At 46.0% G+C, this 23,259-nt stretch overlaps 2 protein-coding genes across 3 annotated transcripts in view; both read left to right on the top strand.

Moving 5' to 3' along the window:
- ntng1a (netrin g1a) overlaps positions 1 to 23,259 on the top strand; it is a 268,615-nt gene that overhangs the window by 134,321 nt on the left and 111,035 nt on the right. The gene's annotated exons all lie outside the window — the stretch shown is intronic.
- Positions 9,674 to 12,411, top strand: prmt6 (protein arginine methyltransferase 6). The gene has a single exon (XM_040126784.1). The coding sequence runs from the start codon at positions 10,139 to 10,141 to the stop codon at positions 11,192 to 11,194; it is 1,056 nt and encodes a 351-aa protein (XP_039982718.1). The 5' UTR covers positions 9,674 to 10,138; the 3' UTR covers positions 11,195 to 12,411.

The raw sequence follows: 23,259 nt of genomic DNA, 5'->3' as shown, positions 1-23,259 counted from the left end.
ATAAACACACTGCGTATATAAGAAACAGCACCCCCCGTGCGTTTTCGCCTATGTCCTGCCCAAAGCAGCGTGATTCTAGCTTCAGTGTCTACCTGGTGGATATAAGTCCAATGTGCACTTTGCTTTTGGCTCTATGTGGATCTACTATGTCTGGCTCTTTAGTGGCTGCTAGCTAGTCTCTAACTGTGTCTGTCTGCTGCTTTGTGCTGGCCAGGTAGTGCACAGGGAGTCCATCTGAGCTGCCAGCTGCTTCTAGACATGACACTGATGAGAGCCGCTACAGGGAACCAAGAGGGTAAATTTGTTGGCCGTAAAACCGAAACAGTGAGAACTACAAAGCTCCGCGGAAGGGCTTCGTCACAAGTGACACCTTTCACCTTTTTACACAGTCTTGATATGTAAATATTGATTACAGCGGCTGTAAAGAACTTTAAAATTGCAGTATCGGTGAGCTATACAGCAACCCTACCCTTTAATATATCTCTACCCGTTTCTCCACGTGAGTGCGTGTGTGTGTGTGTCTGTTCAGATAAACCCTCCGCTGACACACACTGACCGACACCACATGTTCTCTGTAGCCCTGTCTTGCCTTCTGTGGAAGATGCACAGTACCTAAACAGAAAGTGAATACAGCCTTGTGTCCTTCTGAAAGAGCATCGATTTTTACTTTCCAGCATCCAAGGTCAGCGTGAAGAACAAGCCGGGAGGATCTTATCACCTCAGGAGTACAGGCCTTTCCATCGGTCTATTTATTGGAGGGAATATAAACACAAATGAAGTTGAGAACACTACTGTCTGACTTATCGTGACCTTGCATAATGGCAGAACAACAAATAACTGAATCTTTAAACTCTGAAGTGTGTTGGATTCAAAGAAACAAAACAAAAACTGAACGGTGTGTTAGGATGTTAAATATCTCTCTATTTTCCGGCTTCTGCTGCGAACTATGCCAGTCATTGTTTTCAGATTGCTCCATGCCTGTTTATCTACTCCTCAGCCCAGACTTAGCATTCCCCTGGCTGTTTGTGATATCCCACTTAGGCTACAAAAGGCAGCACACACACACACACACACACACACACTGCCTCGAAGGCAGTAAAAAAGTAATGGGCCTAATCATGGCAGGTGACAGCACTTCCAAATTAATTCTTTCCCAGTGAATGACTTAAACCCGACCCAACGTACAAGGGCAGAATTAGAACTGACAGCAGAACAGAGGAGGTGACGTTGCATCAAAGAGAGAATAAGGAGGATGCCGATTATCCAAACACAGATATTACTCATTACACGACTGTGTTGTTGTTATTATGGAAATTATTCATGATGGTATACAGCACCATTATGTGATGGCATGAATCACTCTTAGAAAACCAGTTGCTTTCCTTAGCAAATGAATAACGTGCTCGTGATGGATTTCACACATTATTACAATCCCAGTTTGGTCTTGCTTCTGCATTCACATCAGATGAACTGTACATAGTCTTTTTCATGGCTGTATGACCACGTTATCTGATTCATAGAGAATCTGACAATCACTCCACACATAACTTGAGGCTGCATGAATACAATCATTTGTTCTACCTGACCCGCTAAAGAGAAACCTGAGGTAAAGAAGTGACACGATTCATCATTTTTCAAAATTTTGTCTAAATCTGATCACTGGCATGTGAAACAGGGGACGAGGGGCCTCATGGGGTGACACAAAGCCCCTCAAAGTGATTGTTAACGGGCGGGTCAACTCACGTTGACCAACTAGGAGGGCATCAACTTTAGACAACCCACATTATCTACCTTTCAAAGGAATAGTTCAACGTTTTGGAAAATATGCTAATCGGGGTTCTTGCTGGGAAGCCGGGGGAAAAGCTGGCCTGACTCTGTCCAAAGGTAAAAAATACACCTGCTAGCAGCCTCTAAAGTCTTGTCGCCCCCGTCACCAGTTCCCAGGCAAGGAGTGGAGACGTCCAGAAGTCCAGCGCACAGCCAAGAAACAGTAGAGCACATAATCTGACATAATCCCTCATCAGTTTTCAGTTTTCAGCTAAGCTAACCGGTTGCATGCTGTAGCTTCGTATTTAGTGTACAGACATGAGAGTGGGATCAGTCTTCTCATCCAACTATTGGAAAAAAATGATTCAGTGTATTTCCCAGTATGTCAAACTGGTCTTCTAAAGTGTTAGTTCATTTAGTGGTAATGGTCTTCTTAGCCAGCTCTCGGCAAGACAGGAAATAAGCATGTTTCCCAAAATGCCAGACGTAAATAAATATGAATATATACGTCTTAATAGCCAGCGTTAATCCACTGGCTTCCTATGGTATCGGCCCATCTAGAGTGAGGGGGCTCTAAAAACCCAGATGTCCTCATCAGGAGAAAGTATGTGAAAGCCGCAAGAAGCGTTACACCAAATGTCACCCTCTTCGGCCAAGTGGGTTGATCCTCTCATGGCAAACACAGCATGCATTTGCATGAAATTAACAGAATTTTTCAACAGCCTCGTTCCGCCCTTTGCCCCATGTTGCGTGCTCACTTTGCACCACAAGCGAATTACTTGCTTCCCGTTGAAAAAGAGTGGAGGCAGAATTGATTTCTCAGGGCTCTGCAGCTGTTGTGGGTCACCGATGAGCCATAGTCCTCGAAGAGCCCGAGTCTCACGTACAAGGCAGAACCACCCGATAATCCTGCCTTGTACAGAGCATAACTCGTTACCGATCAGAAAGTCCCAGACTCCCAACTGCAAACCTGTGTCTGCGTATTTTAGTCCCACCGGGGTCCCACTGATCCATGATTGGGAATTTACAGTAGGAAGCTGGTTTTCCTGTGGAATTACGATTCATCTAAAATGAAGCAGTCGCACACATACGCAGAACTTTCTCCAGCAAAATGATTTTTCTTTTACACACGTATACCAATGGAAATGCTGCAGGAGTTGCAGGTGTTGATCGGTGGAGCGGTCATCGAGACACATCTAAATTCCACCTGAAGAAAGGAATACTGTGTGAAAGAGCTGTGTAGTTGTTTGGTGTACTGAGGACATTCTACTTAAATTCACAGAGTTCGGTGGATTGCCGTCTATAGAGGAGGAGGTTTGGCCTTTGGACTTTAGCCATGTCGGTGGCACAGCCCCAGGGGTGGCGATGTGGCCTGGTCAGACAGTGCACCACTTTGATCCCGACTGAAATATCTCAACAGCTACTGGATGGATCGCTGTGAAATTTTATACAGACGTTTATTGAACCCAGAGGAAGAAGTCCCGTGACTTTGGTGATCCCCTGAGTTTCATCGAGCACCATCGTCAGCTCAAAATGACCATTACTTTATTTGTCAAAGACTTTTGTTTATCTACGTGACGTCTGGTTTTTATTTGCATTAAGATTACATTATCACGGCCTCACAGAGTCACTATGGTGTAGCTGAGGACTCCTGGGAAAGATGATGATAAATGAGCTTTGAAACACTCTTGTTTTACTGAGTTTACATAGTTTTTGACATTTTGGGAGTTATATTTATTGGTTTTCTTGCAGAGAGTTAGATGAGTAGAGTGAACGAAACTAATGAAACTAGCCAGCAGGCAGTTAGCTTAGCCTAAGACTGGAAACCGGGGCAAATGCCTAGCCTGACTTTGTCCAAAGATTTGAAAAAAAATACTCACTGTACAGTTATTTTTGTCTTGGCAATTTCATTTTAGCACTTTGCCATTTCCACAAAATACGATGCACAGTATATATTAAGCTTTACTAACCATGTATTACGAGGCACTATCATTGAACGTATGTGCAGATTAATAGTGTGACCTACTTTTTTGGTTTTAGTTCAGTTTCTAGTCAGGATTTTAGTTTTTTCTTTTTTTTCTTATTTATCCTGGAGGGTTCACGTTGTTGGCTCTATAGCTCATGAATTAGCAGGTCCTATGGTTTGTTTAATCCATTAACAAAGAAAACCATATGGCTAAATAGAATATACATCAATCGATGGGGGGCTTGCTGTATCTTTTTTTGGCTTTTGGGCAGAGCCAGGCTGGTTGTATCCCACTGTTTCCAGTCTTTATGCTAAGCTAAACTAAGCTAGAGGCTGCTGCCTCTAGCTTCATATTTAGTATGTAGACATAAAAGTGCTATCGATCGTCTCATCTAACCCCTGGCAAGGAAGCAAATAAATGTATTTCCCTAAATGTCAAACTATTTCTCTACAGGCATAGAAGACTTTTCACATTACATCGATCAATAAATGAACCTCTATTTTATTAATTGGTCATTATGGGCTGTATTTTATGTCTGTGGAATATGGAAAATATTATTTTCAAGCAGCATATCTACTGCGGACTCTGACTTTTTTATTTGTGGAATCCTAATGGGACTAATACAGTATCTCCTCATTTTTGTACTTATCAAATAACCTCCATTAACAAACAGACAATATTTCCATTTTACAAATTGCGCAGTGGGTTCGTCATGAAAGAGGCAGAATACCCCCTGACGCCGCCGCAACGGCTGGCATGTGCGGCTTGTATTTTAGTAATTTAATCTAATTGCAGTGTAATGTAACTGATACTGGGGAAGTGAGTCTGCAGGGAAGGGGACGTAATTAAGGAATTGATTACTGGGGCTCTGGATTGACAGGCCAAGGTCCTGCGAAGTAATTGGTTGGGGTGACCGAAAGGAGGTGGTTTTCGGAGAGGTGCGTGTATGTGTGGTGATTCGTGGACTGTGCGAACGGGAGGGAATGAAAATGCCTGGGGCAAGAAATCTTGCCATGGCCGTTGTTATAACGTTTCCACTGATAAGTACTGGCACACACCGCGTCCATATAGGGAGATGTCAAAGCACGAAAGTAGATAACACACACTTGGAAAAGGCATCCAGATGGATCCATGCGTGAAACAGTCTTTGTGTGAGATGAATTGTGTTTGCTGTAAGAAGCCGATGAATGAGGAGGTGAATAAGAGACGGAAGGTGTGTTATGACACTCCGGCGTTCACAGGTATGAGCTCCTTCCCTGGGAGTGAGATATCAAAGCAGGCCGGTATTGATCCCCCGGAACAATCAATATGAAGCCTTTGCACCTTAGTATTTGTTGCGCAGCAGTCTGCCTTCCTCTGACGTGGGTGACCGTGACACCAAAACTGAAGGCGGTGTGTATGGACGCGCTGGTGCTCGTATATATTCTGTACAGTATGTGCGTGTGTGTGTATCAGGCCACTGTGGGCTGAGGCGTCTGGACGCAGCCTCTGCATGTTGTTTGGGCAGGTTGCTATGCATGCATGTACACGTAGCTACAGAGAGTATGCGAGGTTGGGTTATTGTGTGATTGTGAGAGTGTGTGTGAGTGTGTGTGCTGCAGCAGCTGACAGGTCCAGTAATACTGACAAGACGCAGACAGTTCCCATGAGGCCGTGCATGCTGACAGCAGCTGGCCAAGAAGAAGAACAGCTGCTGATGGGCTTCCAGTAGAGCGAGCCCACACAGTGTTTTATCTTTTTCTCTCCATCCCTCTTTAGATATCTGTTCACTTTCTCACGTGTTATTTCCGTTTCTTTGTTTAATTAGTGATACAACGCATTTTCTCTCTCTCTCTCTCGCTTCGCGATGTGAAAACCTTCCCTCTCTACATTCGAGATGCTCACGCACACCATGGATTGTATGATTAAGTCTGCACACACAACTTTTGGAGCTTGAGGGAGGGGAGGAAACAGAGAGCTGGTTATCGATTTTTACATGACAACCCTCGTTGTCCAAAGTGAATGGGCTTCCGCCCGTCCTGCCACACTTGACCAACCCCCGCCTCCCCCGCTCTCTCCACCATCTCTCCCACCTGCAGTATTATTTCTGGATTTACTCGACATGTTTCAGGCTCAAACAGGGCACCGGGGCACTCAGGCACTCCTCCGCGCTTCCTTAGGCCTGATCGTATTCCCCATCAGTTGCATGTGCAAACAGGAATTGGCCAAATTTAATTAAAGAGGATGAACTGTGTAAACCTGTGCAGATGTCTGCCTATTCTTAAACCCTGCACTCGTCTGAGAGAGAGGAGGTGCTAAAAGGAATGAATTTACAGGCGGTGTTTGGGACCCGACTGTAGCATAAGGTGTGTGTAGGTGTGTGAATGTACACTGTGTGTGTCCATTCTCCTGTCCCCTGAAAAAAAAAAAAAAAAAACGCAGCGCAGGATCCCAGCTAAATGATCCCTATCGGATGGTTCCTTACCTTATGGTTCATGTCCGCCGTCCAGGTTTAGTGCCAACGCAGGAAGCAGAGTGCCCTTTACTAAATGCAGTCTATGTATTACAACTTATTTGGAAGCAGATTTCTCTGCGCGTGACTAGGGACACACTGTGGTTTACTCAGTGCAAGGATGAAGGTAAACGGTGCCAAGCATCTCAGTGGGAGCTGGGTGTTGGCTGTGCCTGGCCCTGGCATCAGTTGTACCTGAAGCCTGAGAGGAGGAGAGGACAACTTGGCCAACAGCTGCTTGTCTGTCTGTTCTGTCTACCAGCTATGACGCCTGCAAACCCTCCTGCCAAGTGCAACGAATCACAATTTGAATTCCACTCTCTGTACTTTACAGTCCACTAATCTCTCCTATTGTGCATTTCTTTTCCTCCTCAGCACTTGGTCCAATTTTGCTTTTGACCCAATGTTTGTGGGTGGCCAGCTTTGATATTTGGCTCGCTTCAGGATTACACTGCATCTTTAGATAATGTTTGGTTTTTCTTGTGTTTCTGGTTTAACATAAATAAAAAATATGTCCAAAAGGGGAAAACTGCAGCTTCGAATATATAGTCGATGTTTACTACAAAGGTCTGGCTCGTTTTCCCTTGCCGGGTGCTGTTTCCATTACTCAAGCTGAAAATACATCACTTCGCGCGGAATTATTTCCCTGCTTTATCCTCCGCATAGTTTTGAAGAGACTGGATTATTAGATGCTCACATTTTCCCAGGAGAATCAGTGTTTTAAAGGCAGCATTAGATGCAAATTTAGAAGAGGTATGTAAATGTGCGGGCACGCACATTTACCCACCACTCCACCCACACACACTAATTCCTCTGCCATATTTTCTTCTTATTTTGCAGTGCTCTTGTTTTCTCATTTCCTACATTACAGTGTACTGTCTTCTTGTTTTTGAAAGATAGTGCTGAAAATTTTAAAGTACCTAGCATCTTGCTGTATTTCTGTTCTCAAACCACTGCCTCCCTCTCTCTTTTTTCATCTTTATAAATGGGATACAGCTCCTGCTCATTTGTCCAGTATTTTCTGCCAAAGATCTCTGAAACACAGTGGAGAGGGTCCCACAGGACTGTCTACAAGAGAGGGGAGCCGAGCCACAAGCAGCTGCGTTCTGCCTGCCAGAACCCCGGTAAAGCTCAGAGCTGGTAATGGCCACGTTGTGTTGCGTAGCTCGTTAAGAGATGGACGCCGCAGAAGTGCTGTAGATGATTGGATCCTGTATTTAATATAGAGAGTGAAAAGGTGCAGGTAATTTATGGCTCCGGTCGATCTCTCGCAGACGTACTCGAAATGTAAAACCCCGCAGAGATCGTATGAAAAAGAAGCTCCGACACCAAGAATCTGATAATGCTGGTTTCTGTGACCGTAAAGTTGCACAGTGCTATGAAACATGAAATCATCCTGCTTATGTCCAAGCCCAAATGGCAGCAACAGGTTACATCTAAAATGTCTTGTCTGTGTGAGGTGGTGATGGTAAAGAGGTTCAGGTGACTCCAGCTTTCTGCACAGAGCATTTACATGTGAGCTTGTGAGAACTATCTCAGTCGTTATAAACAAGCAGGTATGTGACGGTGAAAGTCAGTATTTGCATATTTACGGTTCTGCTTTATGGTTCTGAAATTGGTTGCATGTATAATGGTTTACACAGATTGAACTGGCTTCAGCCCCTGACACACCCTGACTGCAAGGACTTGCCAGGAAGAAGGATTCGGGGAAGATTTACACTTACTGTCAAAATGATTTGTGTCTTTTCAGCGTAGGTCAGAGACACACCAGACCTAAAAGTACCGGAAAAAAAATAAATGAATAAATTTACACCAAATTTATACCAGATTGACACTGTACAACCAAATATTATTCAGCCATCAAAAAAATTCATCAGAGGTCCGATTTTCCCATTTTGGGAATATTGCATCAGTATCTCAAAGGCTAAAAATTTCCAATTAAAAAAATAAACAGATGGAGCTTCTCAGTGTCCAACTAGTTTTAGGGAATTTCAGCGTAGGCCTATTGTTCTCAAAGAAGAAGCAACGGCACCTGGGATTTTCCTAATAATTGCTGAATAATGAGGGCATTACATGTGGCTTAATTAGCCGCCATAAAAGCCTAATTAGCAAGTGCTCCATCTAAAACCGATGTGGCGAGCCCGAGAAAGAAGAGAGAGGCGACATTTCTGTCATAACTCGCTACCTGGTTTGGTTTGTTTTGTCATACAACAACCCACACGTAACACACTTGTCCAAATAATAAAACAAACAAACAAACGAAACCACGAATTCGATACAACGTGAAACATACGCGTGAGAAGCGCAACAGAGACCACGAGCAGCATACAAAGCTGTGTGTGTGTGTGTTCTGCATAAAACTGAAGCGTGGCACGGGATAAAAACACTAAAAGTTGAAATAACTTGTGGTCCTGGCCTGACCCGAGTCATGGTAACAGCAACGGCCGCTGTGCTCTGCCGCACTACTGCCCAGCAGGTAAAACATGCAGATAGAATATTAAAAATGTTCAACCACATCTCCCCTTTCCACGTCTTTAAATGAAACGTTTTTACAGAAGACTCCAAGGATCTCGCATCACCTGGTAAGCTGCGCCGAATTTTAGCCCCCACGCACTGACAGGTTTTAGATCCAACAGCACCGTACCTTTGAATTTCAACTGGGCCTCAAGTATTGCACCTCTGTTGGTCTCTAGTACGCCACCAGACCACTTACAGTCTGGTGCCATTTAGACAGTGATACACATGACTCAACTCGTAGCAATGTTTAACCGTTGCGGCTAGATGTGCTCTTCAGTTATCATCAAACGTGACAAATCATCAAGAAGACCGCGGTAACAGAAACGACACGCATGCTCCATTCTTCATTGTATCATAGTCCTACATGACATTTTCTTGCAACTGACGTTAAGAAAATTAGACTTCTGGACAGTTTTTTGATCAAGTAAACCACCCAAGTAGGTTACTGAGCTCTGGCCGTCTACTGTAACTCCATCACAGGTAACGTTTAAAAATTAGCTTTGAGGAAACGTTTACCATTTGAGGCAAATTAAAACGGATTCCGTCTTAGCCGGGTGGGTCGAATCACCGCATTACCTGACTGAGCCTGTTTCCTGTGTCAGAGAAACAAAAAAGCTGAATCGTGCAAATGAGGCTCACGGTCAACTGTCGGTAACATGTCGTTTACATATATCAGGACTAGTAAGGGTCCTCAGAGTGATCCCTGCGGGACGCCGCATGTAAGCACGGCTGGATCTGACAAGGTGCCTTTAAGATCTATACACTGACTACGATTGCTAAGATTTAAACCAACTGATCAGTTGGTCGTGATCGCGTCAGTGTGCCAACAGCTTCGGATTTATTACATAAAACTGAATGACTGACAGTGGTGAAGGCCTCCTGACGGTCAATTAAAACCTCGCCTGCGTGTAAACCTCTGTCCGTATTAAACCCGTCGGCCAGGCCAAATGTCAGCTGACTCTCTGGGGCACGATTCCCTGCACCGAGCTGGTACTTGTCCACAATACTGTGCTCGAACGAGCAGGCTTCAGCTGGATCGAACAGCGGCCGCCGGTCGTGGATTCCGGATGCTGTGGGACGAGCCTGGCAGGTCGTGACAGAAGCCTCCGACGGCACCTCTCCACACACGGATACGTTCCGGAGCACGGTTCCGCTGAAACGTGTTGGAAGAGGTCACGCACGGGAGTGTCACCCTCGCTAATTAGGAGACGCTCGGATTTACCAATCGTCGCCGCGACAGTGAACGCAGCAACTCGCGGTTGTGGGACTTGTAGTCTTTTGGCACGCGCGCGCCGGTCGCCTCCTGCGCCACGGGAAACTACAAGTTCCAGATGCACCGGTGCGGAAGCGGCGCATCACAACACTGCGAGGTCTGAGCAGCGGCCGCGCGGGGAAGATGTCTCACGTTGTGAAGAAAAGAAAAGTCGACAAAAGCCGCCAGGACACGCTCTACTTTGACAGCTACTCCGACGTGACCATCCACGAGGAGATGATCGCCGACCACGTGCGGACCAGCACCTACCGGACGGCGATCCTGAGGAACGGCGAGTCCTTGCGGGGGAAGGTCGTACTGGACGTCGGGGCGGGAACCGGCGTTTTGAGCGTCTTCTGCGCGCAGGCCGGCGCCAGGAAGGTGTTCGCCGTCGAGGCCTGCTCCATCGCCGAGCAGGCTGCCAGAATAGTCCGGCACAACGGCCTGCAGGACCGCATAGAGGTGATCCGAGGCACGGTGGAGACGGTGGAGCTGCCGGAGTCGGTGGAGGTGATAGTGAGCGAGTGGATGGGCTACGCCCTCCTGCACGAGTCCATGCTCAACTCGGTCCTGCACGCGCGCGACAGGTGGCTGAAGCCCGGCGGCCTCATCCTGCCGAGCAAAGCCGAGCTCTACATCGCACCGGTCAGCGACCCGGTGGTGCAGGACCGCCTGCGCTTCTGGGGCACCGTCAAAGACCAGTACGGCGTGGACATGTCCTGCATGTCCGACTTCGCCCGGAGCTGTATCATGAACTCCGACATCACGGTGAACTCGGTGTCGGTCGAGGACGTGCTCTCGCACCCGGCCCGCTTCGCCGAGCTCGACCTGTACTCGGTGACGGCGGAGGAGCTGCGCTCGGTGAGGGGCCAGTTCCGGTGCGAGTCGTTCGGCTCGGCGGCGGTCAGCGCGTTCTGCGTCTACTTCACGGTGACCTTCCCCTGCCCGGACAAGCCGCCGGCGCTCGTGCTCTCCACGTCCCCGTTCAAGCCGGAGACGCACTGGAAGCAGGCGGTGCTGTACCTGGACGCCCCGGTGGACGTGGTGCAGGACACGGTGGTCGCCGGGGAGGTCAGCCTGTACCCCTCGGAGGACAGCGCCAGACACATATGCATCCGCGTGGACTACACCATAGGAGAGCAGAAAAGACAGTCCAAGACCTTCTCCATGCCGGACTGGAGCTCTGAGGCGCAGGCGTAGGGGACCGGCGGTCCACTTCACCGGTCTGTTCACCGCGGGGCGCAGCAGTGACTCTACCTCAGACCAGTCTGCTGAACCGTCGTTGCGGTCACATGTAAAAAAAAAACAGTGGGAGCTCAGGAGGCCTCAGGCAAGCGCGCGGAGGGACTGCAGCACACGCACACGCACACACACACACACACACACACAGTCTGACAACTTTTAGTGCAGTTTCTGAGTAGACACACAAGCACAGGGCGGCTACTACAATCCACCACCTGACCTACGGCGCGTGTTCTTAGCTCGGGGCCGACCTTTTGTCTTCGCCCCCGATAAGTGACTTGGCACATTAAAACAAAAACGGAGCTCCCATTTGATCAAACTCGCTCAACCAGACCAACACGTGTGCTGGAAGCCGGCGCCGGCGCGTTGGTGCTGCTCACACGACCACTTTCACGCCGGGACGCTGCCGCCCCGTCGAGGCCGGGCAGCTTAGTTCTCTTGTCGTGGTGAAAAAAAACAGCGCTCCAGCTTCACCGGAGACTGAAACTCCGCTGGAAGTCGGGCGAGCGGAATAGTTCCAGCTGGATGTGGAGCTCCTTACAGCAGAGCGAGGCGGCTTTTACAGTCAGGGCCGGGTCGCACACATCTGATATTCTAATCAAGTCAGTCGTGCATATTGTGTGGACTGGGATCGGACCAATATATTGACTGGGACTAGCTGTAGTCAGACAGGAGGTGCTTGACTTTGGCCGCTGTTCAGCTTCTTTTTAACGAAGGGGCCAAATTGGCTCAGCCTTTCTGCTTTAAAACTAGCACACACTGTCATGGGAGAGAAGCCGCCGACCGAATTAAAACTTCCAGATTCTTCCTCAGCGTTCTGCAAGATGGCGGCGCCTCTGCTGCCCGTCCGTACGGCGGCGTTTCCTCTCGCGGTCCCTTCACCGTCGCTGACAATCGAGGACGAATCCTTCTTATTTAGCAAAGTGAATACTCCGATGGCCACTCTTAATGGTTTACTGCTGATCCAGAACGGTAAACTGGTCACTGGTCGGCCACCGACTCGTACCTCGGAGCGGGTTGGAGTGGGTTCAAGTGACGGAGTTTGGTGAAGTGACACGTGTGTGTGTGTGTGTGTGTGTGTGTGTGTGTGTGTAAAAGAGAAATTGTTTGCTTGCCAGCTGTGTTCGTTGCCGAACATATGGGAACTAGACCTGTAATAAATTGCTTGAACGTTCCGTGTGTCCCGAGTCTTGACTTGTAAAAGCGAATTCCCCGGTGTGTGTCCACATTCACGCAGTCCTTCTTCAACGGGCCTCCATAACCTGCTGCTTCATCCGTATTAGAAAATGAAACCACTGTCCCGGCAGTGGAGTCCTCCTCGAGTCTGGGTCTCGGTCCTCGTACAGGAGAGCTGCATTGCTTTTTACCAGGTAAATGATTACTTTGAAAAGTTTTTCTTGGTTTTTTTTGCTGTGTGTATCTGAGGGATGGGTGATAAAACTTCAGCATAAGATCCCGAGTATTTTTTTTAGGGAACCATCACAAGCGCTGACGCCGACGACAAAACTGTGGATCTTTTACTTTAAATTTAAAAAGGAATGCATATTAATTATGTGTTTTTGTACGATTAACATTTAGCTCCTGGGGCCTGACCTGCCCACTACGGAGGTGCGTTATTGTTTTTTCCTCGTAAGATTTAATGGTACAGGTCAAAGCAAAGACAACGTGTTGATTAAACCTTTATGTAACCTACGGAGACGCCGCGGACTGTGCTGATTGGTGCGCTGACCTCGGGCCGTAAGCCGTGTGTCAGTATTATGGAATAAAGCACCTGTTTTGCTCTGTAACTAGGGTACGAAGTTAATAAATACCTGTAGATTCTTGAACGTGTCGGCTTGTAGCTCAGCCCCGTCGTCTCTTGAAATATGGCCTTCGTCTGTTTCAGTGTCATCAATACAAATGTGAACCGAGAGAACTTGAAATTAATCAGAAGCCGCAGCGTCCACAGATCAGGGGCGTTGTCAGTCAGATTGATAAAGAGTGAACGATGACCGTGCCACATTTTGAACCGCAATAGTGTAACTTCTGCTTTCCACTTAGATTTATAACAGAACCCATATCAACGCCGCACAGGCCGTTGTGTGGCTGTCAGCCTGATATCGCGCGGGCATTTCTTCTCTTGACTCTTCTGACGGATCTTAAGGCGTCATAAGGTGTGAAAGCCTGTGGAGATGAGATGCCATCGCAGAATTTGTCCTCCTACAGCTTCTCAGTGATGCGCTCATCTTGCTGTATTATAAGAGCACATGCAAATTCACCACTAGCAGAAACAAACGTGGCCAACTCGAACTGTACCTACAGTAGCATTCTGAGGCCTACGAAGAGGAGAGAAGACAAAAGACTGTGTGTGAATCGTCAGAAGGCTGATAGGAGGCACCCGCTGCTCGCCGCCATTTCACAACGAAATGAAACACACCGATTAACTATGTTAGTTATGATCATAATCAAAAGCGAAGAGGCAGCTCAAGTTGTTTAAACCTCAAATCAAAGCCCCGTGGAACAATCTGAAGTGTATAACCAGGCCCCAAACTGGGGCGAAGACAAATGGTTGTCTTCGAAGATGTGGAACTCAAGCCCCGTTCAGGAAGTAGAAATGTCAAACCCTCCCTCTGAGCGCGACGGCGAGCTTTTGTGAGATTGTAGCTCCGTGCAGAAACGCGAGGCAACCCGAAGACTTGACTCTAAAACAGGAGACGTGCTTAAAGCGCTGGGGACGAGTCAGTCACCTCGTCGCTGTCTCAACACTGATGACGATGTGAGGAAAACTTCATAAACTCTGTCTACAAATTCCCTCCCCACCGGAGATCCAGTCGGCTGATGCCCTGTCATAGATTCAGTTAGTTTAATGCTGCAATCACACCCGCGATGCGTGTGGTCAGTGAACAGAGAGAGGGAGCCCTTCAACAGTAGGAACTCGTCCAGAAAGAAGTAGTGCTCTGTTGAGTCCCTCCTGTCTCAGCACGCTGTGGCCGGGAGGCACCGTATGGGGCCAGCAAAGTGGTCATTCATTCCCTCGCTGCTCCTGCGATACCTAACCGCTCAACTCTCCGGACGAGTACTTTTGATGGTCAGCAACACTGAGTTGTGATGTCCACTGGTTTCTGTAAAATGTCAAGCTCCAAACCTTAGCGCTGTGTAAGATCACAGTCTGTGTCCAACACAGTTAAGGGGATAGTGGACAGGAGAATACAGACTTTGATACGGGCAACTGAACATGGCACCACCCAAGTTTTTTGTCAAGTCCAGCTGTTGGCTCCCGGGTCCGTAATTGTTGTCGCACACGTGTCCTCGCTAAACGTGGCTTTTAGCACGATTGCTGCAGCGGATATTCAACATGGTGGACGGTGTGAACGATCCAGGACACTTTGATGAAACCAAAGGTGCTAAAATCATATTCAAGTACGTCTGAACATTTTGTCGCATTCACAGACGTAACCTGCAGTTTGTAAAGCATGTTCTGGCTTTCTCTCAAAAGTCACCCTGTCTGGAGCCGACTTGAAAAGGCCTGGTTGCGACCACGTCTGACAGAGGTCAGATCATTGTTCTCAAACATCGTTGCCTTGTGGCGAAAGGGGCATAAGAGGTGGCACCTTCCCATGTCTTTTTTTTTTAGGAAGCAGTTTTCAGTCAGAGAAAAACGAATAAATCCATATACTTTTCGCTCCAATTAAATTCGGCACTTGCCTCTGGCCTAACGTGCGGCCACAGTGGCTGAATCCGCAGCTTCTACAGGTGCCCGACGAGAGAACCCTGCAGGCGGAACAAAGACAGGTGTCCGCGGAATGGAGATGTCAGACGCGGCGCGGGCAGCCGCCGTTACGCCCAGAATCATGCATGCACGGCCACTCTCAGCTGCTAAATGCTAAACTAATTGTGATTCTTTCCTGCACGAAATGATTTGGAAACCATTAGAAACAAGTGTTGAAACTTGAAATGGGATTATTTGTCTTGTATCACAGAGCAATTTAGGAGCCAATCAATAGACAATGTGCCTAATCTAACTGATTTCAAGACTCATTGTTCAGTGGAGGACGGCTGAACAAGACAGAGACAGCACAGTCCAGGACTCACGGTTGTCTTTAGAGCCAGTGTTTCTACTTTTTACAATGAAACTGACAGTTGGTGAGCTGGAATCAAATGATGTGATCAAATCTAAAAATGACATTTTGTTGATATGAAAATGTTTCCAATTCAGCCCTTCTGGGATCTCTGTGTATCCGGCAGTCAGGCTGACAGGCCAGAGAGTCTGGGAGGAGAATTAAAGCCTTCGGCTTCTTTGAATATTTCAGCATATTTTGGTGTCACAGCCTTAGATCAAAACAGACACAATTGTGATTTGCTGCTACTTTACACAAAACAAGGTTTTAGGATTAATTGAAAATACAAAAATACCGTTTAATCAGTGAGTTGCCTTCATCACAGCTTCATAGAATCATATCTGACAGTCATTAAAGCTTCTTGCGTCCTCGAATGCTGGGAGCTTTACCGTATACAGACTGTGCAGCACGTATCGGCACTTTGAGTTTTCTCTCCCCATTTCCCTTTGGCTCTCGCTCATTTAAGTTGGACAGAAGACATCCAGGAACTTCTGTAAAGTGTCATGGATGGCAGGTTTCAATTATGGTTTTGTCCGTTGCTCCTCTGTGAAGACACGATTGCTAAGGTGCTGAGCGCTTCGCTTCACGCCTGAAGTTCAATTTTTGTTTCGTCCAACCTCAACATCAGGCAACGCCATCATCTTTTCTTACACATGTATTTTAACATACTGACTGTTTGCGTTCTGTCAATATGTCCTTATACCCAAGGATCTCTGGAGTTCAGTCGGAGGATCCATGATGAAGTCCCTCTAGTCCTGTTTCTCAGCTTGGAGACACATCCCAAGTAAATTGACGATGAAGCTTACTGTAGTCTTACAAAATTCTCAGCACTTGCAAACTGGATATTATATATCACCACAAAATGCAGTGTAAACCCTCTGATAGCACCTTGTTGCTGTGATTGAGTCAAAACACATAGATCACATAAGTTAAAGTTCATTTTTTTCCCTATATTTAACCAGGTAAAAGTCTCGCTGAGATTAAAATCTGTTTTTCAAGAGAGACGTGGCCAAGAGTGCAGCAAAATACATTGCTACAAAAAATGAATACAAACAACATACATAGGCTCTAAGACAACTGTCACACGCTGCCACAGAGTACGGACAGTATGTAGTTAAGGTGCATAAGCTTGTATGATATTCCAAAACTGTCTAAAATAAAGTAAAAACAATACATACAAAAGCAAGGGCATTGGCCAAGACGTAGATCCTTAAAAATAAAATAAATAACTTTTTAAATTCAATTTCAATTTCAATTCAAAATCAGTAAACAGCTCAGACAAGTTTCACTCTTGACTGTACGTCCAGGAGAAAAGCGACAGCGAATTCAAAAGCTTTTTTGCATAACGCCGTCCTATGTGAGAACATGGGCCGTATTATTTTCGATTTTGACACATGTATGTCCACAGGTGTTGGGCAACCAGCCAAAAGAGAGATTTATATCTAAGAATCAACCAAACACAGCGATAGCACAGTGAGAGGAAAACCACAGCAGTAATAAAACCCAAAGCATAGTGGTACACAGTGTCCGACATCTTCAGACACTGGGTAGTTGCATTCATCAAAAGCAGATCAGAAAAATGTAGGTATGATGAAGAAAATAACACTTGTTCTTGATTGTGAGAATTGGTAATAGGAGACATAAGCGACTCTCCAGCTGATCCAGAACCCTGCAGCACGAATACTGACAGAAACTATGAGAAGACATATTTCTCCTGTGTTAGCTTCTCTGCATTGGCTCCCTGTAAAATCCAGAATAGAATTTAAAATCCTCCTCCTCACCTACAAAGCCCTTAATGGTCAGGCACCATCATATCTTCAGGAGCTCATAGTACCTATTACCCCACTAGAATACTGAGCTCCCAGAATGGAAGTTTACTTGTGGTTCCTAGAGTCTCCAGAAGTAGAACGGGAGGCAGAGCCTTCAGTTATCAGGCTCCTCTACTGTGGAGCCATCTTCCAGTTTGGGTCTAGGAGGCAGACGCCGTCTCCACGTTTAAGAGGAGGCTTAACACCTTCCTTTTTGATGAAGCTTACAGTCAGGACTGGTTCAGGCTGGTCTTGAACCACCCCCTAGTTATGCTGCTGTAGGCCTAGACTGCCGGGGGACTTCCCATGATGCACCGAGCTCCTCTCTCTTCTCTCCTCCTATCCATCTGTACATATTCATATCCCATCAATGCTCGTTACTAACTTGACTTCTTCTCTCTCCTGTAGTTTTGTACTTTTTCATCTCTCTCCTCTCTCTTCATGTCACTTGCTGCTAGAGAGTCTGGATCTGTGACTGTAAACCACCTACTGCCCCATGATCCTGCTCAAGACCAACTGCTTCAGTTATTATGATTATCATTACTATTATATTTAGTTTTATTAGTACTATTATTATTCACCCTATTATTATAATTATTATTTTTATTATTAGTCTCATTATTGTTACACATCTTTATGTTATACCTGTACCTTGCTATGCCCCTGCTTCACATGAAAAGTGCCCTGAGATTAACCTCTGTTATGATTTGGTTGCTATATAAATAAAATTGAATCGATTTGAATTGAATTGAATGCAAACATCAAGTTGCAAGCCAAAGAAAGACAGGACCTGCAGTTACATGGTTTTTATGTGACAGTGGTGATATGGGTCTGTCCTTGAGTTGTCAGCCTCTACAAGATGGGGACACGGTGTCCAGCTCCTCACATCTGTGTCGACCACAGTCTGTGCCATTCAGCTCGTTTTACAAGGCTCCTATTGCTAAAATTAGGATGTTATTTTGTTTGATGTCTCCTTATCAGCACTCCATTTAAAAATAACAGAACCGATGTCACTCTAAGGCAATAACAGCCAGACAGTACAGCGCATTCAGAAAGTCTTCAGACCCCTTCACTTTTTTCTCGTTGTCATGTTGCAGCCTGATGCTGAAATGGTTTACATTCATTTTTTCCCTCATCAGTCTACGCTCAATACTCCATAGTGACAAAGCGAAAGCAGAATTGTAGACATTTTTGCAAATTTAATAAAAAGGAAAAACTGAAATATCACATTGACATTAGTATTCACACCTTTTGCTATGAGCTATTCTTGAAATTTAGCTCAGGTGCCTCCCTTTTCTCTTGATCGTCTTTGAGGTGTTTCTACACCTTGACTGGAGTCCACCTGTGGTGAATACAACTGATTGGACATGATTTGGAGAGAACCGCACCTGTCTATATAAGGTCTCGCAGCTGATAATGCACATCGGAGTAAAAACCGTGACATGAGGTTGAAGGAGCTGCCTCAAGAGCTCAGAGACAGTAAGACTGTAAGAGAGGTGACCAAGAACCCGATCGTCACTCAGATGGGAGAAACTTCCAAAAGGGCAACTGCAGGGTCCCTGCAGCACTCCACCGATCTGGACTTTATGGCAGAGTGGCCAGACGGAAGACTCTCCTCAGTGAAAGACACACAAAAGCTCAGTTGGGGTTTGCAAGATTGGCCTCAATTCTAAGCATCATGTCCAGAGGAAACCAAGCACTGCTCATAAAACTGCCCACTACCACCCCGATGGTGAAGCAGGGTGGAGGCAGCATCATGCTGTGGGGGTGTTTTTCAGCAGCAGGGACAGGGAGACTGGTCTGGGTCGCGGGAGAGCTGAAAGGAGCACAGTACAGAGATATCCTTAATGACAACCAGGTCCAGAGCGCTCGGGACCTCAGACTGGGCCGAAAGTACACCTTCCAACAGGACAATGACCCTAAGATCACAGCCAAGACAATGGAAGAGTGGCTTAGGGACAACTCTGTGAATGTCCTCGAGTGGCCCAGCCAGAGCCCTGACATGAACCCAATCGAAAATCTCTGGAGAGACCTGAAAATGGTTGTGCACCCACGGTCCCCATCCAACCTGTTGGAGCTTGAGAGGATCTGGGGTGAGCGAAGGGCAGAAAATCCCCAAATCCAGTTGTGCAAAGCTTGTTGTGTCAAACCCAAGAAAACCTGAGGCTGTAATCTCTTCCAGGGGTGTTTCAACTAAGTGCTGAGTAAAGGGTCTGAATACTTATGTCAATGTGATATATAAAATTTTGCCTTTAATAGATGTACAAAAATTTCTAAAATCCAGTTTTCTCTTTGTCATTATGGGCTATAAAAATGGATACAAACGATTTTAGCATAAAGCTGCAATATAACAGAATGTGAAAAAAAAAAAAAATGAAGGGGTCTGGATCCTTTTGTTTCTGAATGCGCTGTAGAAAAAAAAAAAGGAAAATCATTATTGGGTTATTTACCATATCACAAAAGTGGAAATATGTAAAGCAGTTCACACATTGTAAAATGCAGGGCACACTGTATAAAACATTGAACACCTCACTGTCACCTGGGTGAAATGAAATAGTGCCTTCTGTGACAAAAATCATGAATTATGAATTCTAAAACTAGGATGAGAAAAAGTGTAAATCTCCATAATGTAAATCGGTTTGATTGGAGATAATTCTCAACAGTGTTGGAAGCCATTTAAAACCCTGCAGCAATTTGTTCCTGTCGGTGTTTTCTGTGATCAGATTAACCTGCATATTAAAACTCTCTATGGGTCATACAGCATGAATGCTAAACTTCAGTCATCACATAAAAGCTGGAAAATCATTGCATGTGTTTCTGCAGAGCTCATTTCCGATTACTGCTGAAACCTGACTGGACTCCGGTGGCACACAATATCGAATCATGGCCACTCATTCATCCTTGTGGGCTAAAGACACCACAAATAAGCCAATAGGATTCAATTCCCACACTTGGTTACAGTAACCGATATTTCTGTCAGCGCATCCTGTGCGGACAAATTAGGAACAGGGTATTGACAAAAGCTAATTTGTGGACCAACCCCCAGAGATGTGGACTTCGTTTCTCTGGGGCCCAGCAGGCTGGACCATTTGTCATCATTATCATTAGCAACAGGAACTGACCCGCGTGCCTACTGCTAAGCCCGAAAATAACTCTGTCCAACTTTATGTCCCTGTATTTTTTCTCAACAGTAATAAAACAGTCCACTTATTTAAATGAGAAACAGTGTTTATTCTGGCCCTGAGCTGCACATCTCAGCCAACACAGCCACCGCCTTTCACAAATGCATCCAGCTGAAAGCACTGAGGTGTGACTTCATGGACGGACACACTCTGTACGACGAGGAAAGATCTGGATGGCCTCTGTTAAGAGAGTAAATCCCAAAACGCTCGCAGGACCACGTAAATCTGACTGTGATGGCCCCGATTCATAATCAGCCCAAGGCAGACGGCTCTCAGCTTGTGACCAAAGTACAAATCCACCAAACCATGTGGCAACATCCTCCCCTCCTCCTCATCCTCCTCCCCACTAATCCTTTTTCAATCATGCACTTTTTGGATTATGCTTCTATGTAATTCTTCTCAGGTATTGTTTTATAACTAAATATGATATTTCAATTTAGGTGAGTTGGGTTATGGGTTTTGGACACCGTGCAGGATTGGATAAGCAGCAGAGGTCGTAGTCGTAGGCAGCAGGTTGGAGCGGAGGTTAGCGGCAGGCTGAAAGAAGCGAGATAAACCTCTGACACGAAGTCCGAATTGAGCACATGTTTGAGACGAATCCCACACCTCAATGTGAACCCTGTATTTGTCCTGACTCTTTCTAAGTGTCTCGGATGCTTTGCGTAGTCAGAGACTTCAAGAAGGAAGTCAAGGCAGCAACTCTGAAGTCACCATTTTGATTCACCTTGTCCATTTCATGCTAGCAGGAAATCAAAAGTCCACAAAGTCAAAGAATTCACATCCCTTTCATTTTTCTCTTTGCAGGATTTGAGGCACATGTACTTGAGTATTTTTATTTTATATTACTTTATACTTCTCTTCCACTCCAAAATATCATACTTTTTAACTCCTCAACATCTTTTGTACACCTTGACTTACTTTGGAGATAAACATCTCACGTTCAAACCGTAGGAAGGTTCATAAAATACGGGGCATTTTTATGGATTAAACTAATATGACATTGTGATAAACTGTATCACAAAGTCATATATCTTAGAATGGCAAAATATCTGAAGGGTGAGCCATTTCTATCTTCTCGTGTAAACTACAATTATATTAACCAAACATATGCATCAGTAATAATACTCCATAAGTAAAATGTTTAAATGCAGGACTTGTACTTGTCAAGAGTATTTTTACCTCTCAGTCATTGTATTGACTGAATCCTTCTTTCACGACTGGAAGTCACCAATGTTTGCTGTGCAGATTTGATTTGCCTGAACTCAGGCAAATCAAATGACTGTATTTTACAACACACAAGTCTATTGAACAAAAGCTTAAATACACTCAAGCACTTTATTAGGAACACCTATACACCTGCTTGTTCATGCAGTTATTCGATCAGCCAATCATGTGGCAGCAGCGCAATCTCTAGAGTTTGGTTCCAAAAACCAAAAACATCCATTGAGCATCAGTTCGTGTTGAAGAGAGAGGTCAGAGGAGAATGATCGGACCGGTTGGAGCTGAGAGAAAGGCTAAGGTAACCCAGGTAACCGCTCTTTACAACTGTGGTGAGCAGAGAAGCATCTCAGGATGAACAACACGTCAGACCTTGAGGTGGACGGTCTACAACAGCAGAAGACCACGTCAGGTTCCAGTCCTGTCAGCCAAGAACAGAAAGGCTGGCAAAGAGAGGAACTAGCCAGTATTAGTATGGTGTTCCTAATAAAGTGCTCGCCGAGGGTACAATAGTTTATTAATAACCTGCCCTCCCCTTTCCCTCCCTCCACTCTGTCGCCCAACAAACACACTCCTCCGGATGAACGCAACATTACCCTCCACTGAACAGGCGTAAAAATCCAATACCTCCGTGCCTGGTGTCGCCAGACGGGGAGGTGCAAAAAGAGCCTTACCCATCAATTTTCTATAACCATCCTGAGATACGACATGGAGGGGGGGAAAAAAAGAAGCTCAACAACACACAGGGGTGGAGGTGAGATATTGGAACACGGGTCCACATGATTATTGGTCTCTCAAGTAAAGAGCAATGTATTGAACCCACTGATGGGTTTGAAGGCACACGGTCTTGTGTGTGTGTGTTTGTCTTTGTGTGTGTACCATCCAGACACATGGTGCCTGTTTTCATTTACAAAGTCACTGTGCAAACCCAGTCTGCCTGAGCTTCGTGTTTTAGGCTTTGAAGAAAAGACAGAAAAGAGCTTAACAGTGTGCAGATGAGCTTAAGAAATGTATCGTGAGTGAACATATTATGCGGTGTCTCTGCAGTAAGTCAATAAGTGGGAATTAAATGTGCTCTTTGGTAGCTTTCCGCTGTGCGCTCCTCTTTCTTGTCGCTGAGTGAATTAGAAAAGGAAAAAAGAGAAAACGTTCATGTCGGGCAAGTTGCCCTTGAGCTCACAGAGGAGAGAGGCAGCTGTGTCAAGAGCTGTCTTCCTCGCTGCCACCGTCGGCGCTGTATCCTTAACCTCCCCGCTGTGTCACAAATGAACTTGGGGAAGATTTAAGTAGCAACTCGACCACCGCGTCCATCTGCGGGGCTTGGTAGATTTTATTGATTGATATCAATGACTCGCCCAAGCCTGGCCTGTTTTTCAGGTTTCTGGCTTTGAAAACTCACAAGCTTTGACAAGTGAGCGCAGAGCCACGTTATTTTCTACGAAGCCAACGTATCCTCTCCACTGCATGTTTCTCTTTGGTTTCCGCCCTGATTTGCCTGTTTAAACCTCCCTTTGCGGACTGCTAGCTGCACACTGTACCAGAGGTCTGAGAATGTTCCGGTTCGAGCGGAAACCAGCAAAGGGTGCCGTGTGTAGCAGTTTTACACATCTGAATGCCTGGGTCAAATCACTTGTCGTACTCTTGAATAGCAGCTCCAGGACCAGGGCGCGGGGCAGCAGTGGCTCACGCCTAAAGCCACATGCAATCCTCACTGCTGG

The sequence above is a fragment of the Xiphias gladius genome, chromosome 5 (assembly GCF_016859285.1).
Source record: "Xiphias gladius isolate SHS-SW01 ecotype Sanya breed wild chromosome 5, ASM1685928v1, whole genome shotgun sequence".
In the NCBI taxonomy this organism is placed as follows: domain Eukaryota; kingdom Metazoa; phylum Chordata; class Actinopteri; order Istiophoriformes; family Xiphiidae; genus Xiphias; species Xiphias gladius.
Note: the sequence above shows the minus strand (reverse complement) of the source record. Positions and strands in the feature narration are given on the sequence as shown.